The sequence below is a fragment of the Arachis duranensis genome, chromosome 7 (genome assembly GCF_000817695.3).
Source record: "Arachis duranensis cultivar V14167 chromosome 7, aradu.V14167.gnm2.J7QH, whole genome shotgun sequence".
In the NCBI taxonomy this organism is placed as follows: Eukaryota; Viridiplantae; Streptophyta; class Magnoliopsida; order Fabales; family Fabaceae; genus Arachis; species Arachis duranensis.
This window is the reverse complement of record NC_029778.3, coordinates 5265040-5270183: the sequence shown is the minus strand read 5'-3', so window position 1 is coordinate 5270183 and position 5144 is coordinate 5265040. Positions and strand designations below refer to the sequence as shown.

Sequence of the window (5144 nt, the reverse complement as noted above, 5' to 3'; positions counted from 1 at the left end):
ATTATAAAAAATAGATTCAAAAAATTGATCCGATCTAATCAGCAGTTTGCAAAAAATAGAATCTAATCAAATCTAAATTAATACGATTTTAATCGATTTTCGATTTGAATTGAATTAGATAAACGGTTTAATCTGGATCGATTTAAATTTAAACACCCTAATTATATAACATATACCACCTTAAATGAAATTCAAAGTAGACACCTTCCCTAAAATTTATAAATAGGATATCATTTGAAACTTGAAAGATAATATAAGTTACGGAAGTGGATCCTTTTGAGTAAAAAAAAAAAAAAATTGGATAGTGTTCAGTGTGTGATCTCATTATTTATTGTTCTCTCTCTTATTAATTTTTAGTCGCATTTATAGAATTAAAGATGAGAGATCACATTTGATTCTCTCCAATGAAAAAATAGAGAGGATTTATTTTCCATAAATTACCTTGTAAGTTATAAATATAGACAAATTCTTTGATGCCTATAAGTGTGGTGCCGATTTTGTCGAAGTTATCTTTTAAGGTAAGTTTTAAATATTTAAAAATTATTTATTTTTATATTTTTTAAATTAAATATTAATATTTATTTTTTTTTTAGTAAATTAGGCAACTTTTTGTAAGCACCCAAGCAAACACCATAAATATATCTTATCATTGTCAGCAATGGGATGCAACCAAATTAAAAAAAAACACACATGACAGCAATCCAAATACTTTAATTCAATATTATTAATTTTTTTTACGGAAATTCAATATTACTAATGATTTAGATAGATTGTTTATATCAAACACACTTATACTTTAATAGGGGAAATTGTATTAAAAAAATAACTATAAATATACAAATAATATATAATATAAGATAACTTATTTTTGGCATGTATAAAGTATATTTTATCCAAAGTATATCCACAATGATGTCAATATATTCATTATTATTATTTTTATGGCAGGCAATATATTACATATTCAAGACATAATTGCACACTCAACGATAAAATACTAAACATAGATCAAATAGAAGGGCACCAAAAAAATAGGTTGGATACTTATCTCGATTAAGATTCAGTGTCAAATTTGTTACATGATTTTTGGTAATATTTTACCAAGACTATATTTCAAATTTGATACTTATCTCATTGATCATGTTTTTTTTTTAAAAGCTTATCATCAGATCTTAACCGTTGATTATATAAGAGATATAAATGATTTTCCGAATCAAAGGATTTAACTGAATTAACTGAAAACCATTTACCAACAAATTAGTTAAAATCCAGTAAATTAATAGAGATTTTTTAGTAAAAAGTTGGAGGAAGCATAGGGTTAATGGGTCTCATCTCACAAGTTGTCTTTGATGGTGGACGCCACGTGTTAGGGTAACTACGTCGCATTCATTAATTTCTTCTTTTTCTACTAATCTTTTGTTAGGGAAAACTAGTTATATATAAGAATTTAGTGTTTTAGTTTATTATAAATTATATACTGAATATCTTATAATTCAATCTTTAAAGAGATTAGCATTATATATTTTTATAAATAATTTTTTTTATTTATTTAACAAAAAATCCTAACAAATCTCAAACAATATATATAAATTTTAAAAATATTTATTTTACCAATTTTTTTATTTATCTTCCGAATATCTTTTTTCGCCCTCATATTCATATATATTGACCTTTATTTTCTTTTTATTTTATCTTAATTAGTTAGGAGCTTGAAAACTGAAAAGAAAGGAGTGGTCAACGTGATAAGTTTCAAAAATCAAAAGACAAAAAAGGTTTACACCGTAGGAGTCTCCTAGAATACCGCTTTGTGGAACCTCCATTCTCAAAATCCATAACAAACAAAACTTTTCCCCTTTTCACTTCTTCTTCTTCTTCTTCGTTTGATACTCTTATCTCTTCCTTCTTCTTCTTCATATAAACCACTCGAGAAGGGTTTTTCTTTTCTTCACAAGAAAAACTGCAAAAGAGAAACATGAGGAAGAAACTGGATACACGTTTCCCTGCGGTAAGTTCTGGCCTTTTCCTCGTTTTCTTATACCCTTTTGCTGAAAGTTTGTAACTTAATCTTTTGCATTTGTAATCATTGTGATTCTTTTATGGGGGTTTTGTTTCCATTGTATTGGTTCATGTTTGGTTTTGGAATTTCCTTTATTCATGTTTTAATGTGTAAACTTGTTTTCTATTTATTGTTATTGTTATATATTATGATATATTCTCAAATGGGTATAAATTAAGTGTGGGAATTGTTGACCTTTGTTAATGAATTGGTTGTTGTGCTATTTTGTTCATTATTGACAGGCTAGGATTAAGAAAATCATGCAAGCTGATGAGGATGTAGGGAAGATTGCTATGGCTGTGCCTCTTCTAGTTTGTAAGTAGTCTCTTATTGGTGTATTTATTTTTTCTTGTTATATGTTTTGAGGAATTTGTATCAATTTATCTCTTGTTTGTGTATAATGGCAGCTAAAGCATTAGAGCTATTCCTGCAAGATTTGTGTAATAGGACATATGATATAACTCTTAGGAGAGGGGCAAAGACCATGACTGCTTTGCATTTGTAAGTGATATTCTTTTGGCTTCAATTTTTGATTTTGTGTTAAGGATATATTGACATGTAGGTTCCTTTTTTTGTTTGGTTGGTGATAGCAATGATGTTCATAAGAATAGGAGATCTTCGAGGTTGGTTTGGTAAGTGTCTCAGGACAAAAATACTGATAAGACAGAAAAGTTGTGTCTTTGTCTCTGTCCCCATCGTTTGTAGCTTTTTCTTTGTGGACAGAAATTTCGGAAAATTTTCCTTGTGTATGTATGCATCTGTCTTCAAAACATGTTTTTGTATTTTTGTCCTGAGATAGTTACCGAACGAGGCCTAATTCTATTGATAGTTTGCTTATTCACATTATCCTTTCATGTTCTTCTTTTGGTTTGATATCCAAAGATGTTTAAGATTAAATTCCCCTTTATAATCTTCCATTTATCGAATACATACATATAAATAGACCAATGGAAAAGGTCGAAGGCATATAAAATTTTGGGATGGCGTTGCTTTCTGAATGTTTTACTCAAGTGTTATGCTCCTCTTTCTAGTATCTAATAGCTTCAATTACTTGAATCCTTGCCTTTGCAGAAAGCATTGTGTCCAGACATTTAATGTGTTTGATTTTCTGAAAGATATTCTCAACAAGGTTCCTGATTTAGGTGGTTCTGGTGCGACGGGTGATGATCGTTCTATCCCTAAGAGGAGGTTTGTGCTTTGCTTGATTCTGTTGTTTGTTATTTTGAAAATGTTCTATTCTCGCTGAATTTTGTTTATCTTGTATCTTACATCAGGAAAGTTGCGGAAGGTGATGATAATGACAGTGATGAGGAGCAAAAGAGAAATAAGATGGTAATGTATCAAATGTTTTAAATTACTTCAAATTAGAAGTTATATGACTTCTCCTTTTTCTTGTATGAATCCGCAGTAATATATCAGTTTTTTTTTATGTTATTTTATAATTTGCGCAGCTAGAGGCCAGAAATACTAGTGGCAGAGGAAGGGGTAGGGGGAGAGGTAGAGGTCGTGGCCGAGGACAGAGAACAGCAGATCATGATCATGAAATGATTTCACATGTCAAGTTTGAAGATGAATCTGATGTATTGAAGCAAAATGGCAAGCACACACATAGCAGTGAAAGCCCGGAAAATGTGTTGGAACATGAAGAAGTTAAGCCGAGTTTGTCAGTTAGCAGGCCAGCCGAAGCGTGTGTAAGGAATATCGACTTAAATATGGCTCCAGTTGATGAGGATATGGATTCATTCGACACACAAGCTCCAGTCCCAGTAATGGCTTCATCGGACACACAAGCTCCAGTCCCAGTAATGGATTCATCAGACGCACCAACTCCTGTTCCGGTTACCTCTTCTGCAAAACAAACAGTAGAAGAGAAGCACGAGGAATACCCTGGATGGTCCTTTTCGGACATGGAAAAAATGAGCATCGACACCATTCAGTTGGCGAACATAAACGGAAGGATAGATGAAGACGACGAAGATTATGACGAAGAAACATAGGTGAGTCACTCAGCATTAGTTTAACTATGAAATAGTGTGATTTGTAAGTTCTGATTGGAGAACTAGAGTTAGATCTTTTAGGACTAGAGAGTTAAGACAGATCCTTAGTGTTTAGGAAGGTTAGGATGGAGATTGCATTTGATGATTACTCTCCTTACCACCTTAGTTTAGAGTTAAAAAAAAATGTAGAGATGGTTTCTTCTTAGAAATGTTTCACCTTAATGTAATTTGATAAGTTATTAGTTTATCATCTGATGGAGGGATTGCTTATGGTAGGCATTGTATTAGATTTTATGGTTCAAAATCTAATGAAGGGTGCCTCCCTTAAGCAATCCCTTTCCAATTCACTATATTTGTATGCTTGCGACCCCAACATTCCCTACTTGTTTGATTGTTGCTGAGCAGTTTTTGGATATCAAACTCCTCCCCAGAACGTAATTTTAATGTGGCCGATTTCCCTTTTTTGCAATCAGTTTTGTTGTAGCACCTGACGCCCTAGCTAATCGTCCTCCATTTCCGAGTATGATTTTTATGTTATGTATGATGGTGCCTAAGGATATATCAGTTAAAGTGGATTCTTCTTTTTGATCAATCAAAATCCTTTTTCAAACTCTACAAGTTTCTTCTGAAACATAGGACTCAACATTATTCAACTTTCTTTATAATATTCACTTGCTATGTATTAAAAAAGATGAGTGATTTCTTTTATGATTGTCCACTTAATTCTCCAAGCTCTTGCAAGATAGTTAAACTACTTATTCTCACTTGGGTTTAGGACTATGAACCATAAAATAACTGTTTGATAATAATAGTATGGTGAATGCTACCCTACTATCTCTAAAGTAACATGTAAATTACCCTCTTTGATATATTATATTTTAATTGAGTTTTTATTTTAACCTGAGTTACTTTAATTTCACGAGAGTTAATAATATCTTGGAAGACGGTGAGGACCTGACAGAAGAAGAAAATAAAACACCCAATAAAACAGTGATATTTAGGAGATACAACGACGACGACAAAGAAGTGGGAAGGAGTAAACGCAATTAGAGAGATGGAATACCTTTTCTGAAAGAATAATTTGATACAGT

At 31.6% G+C, this 5144-nt stretch overlaps 1 protein-coding gene across 1 annotated transcript; it reads left to right on the top strand.

The window, feature by feature from the left end:
• Positions 1-1788: 1788 nt before the first annotated feature.
• Positions 1789-4651, top strand: LOC107496685 (uncharacterized). The gene is made up of 6 exons (XM_016118001.3): positions 1789-2005; positions 2299-2371; positions 2464-2557; positions 3128-3244; positions 3331-3388; positions 3508-4651. Exons 1-6 carry the CDS (start codon positions 1973-1975, stop codon positions 4051-4053), a joined length of 921 nt encoding a protein of 306 aa, XP_015973487.1. The 5' UTR covers positions 1789-1972; the 3' UTR covers positions 4054-4651.
• Positions 4652-5144: the final 493 nt, after the last annotated feature.

Excerpts from the sequence above, each read along its gene's own strand:
- LOC107496685 (XM_016118001.3), top strand. The coding sequence starts at position 1,973 with ATGAGGAAGAAACTGGATACACGTTTCCCTGCG. Across the intron at positions 2,372-2,463 it reads GGCTGTGCCTCTTCTAGTTT|CTAAAGCATTAGAGCTATTC; the intron begins GTAAGTAGTCTC and ends GTATAATGGCAG. Across the intron at positions 3,245-3,330 it reads CGTTCTATCCCTAAGAGGAG|GAAAGTTGCGGAAGGTGATG; the intron begins GTTTGTGCTTTG and ends ATCTTACATCAG.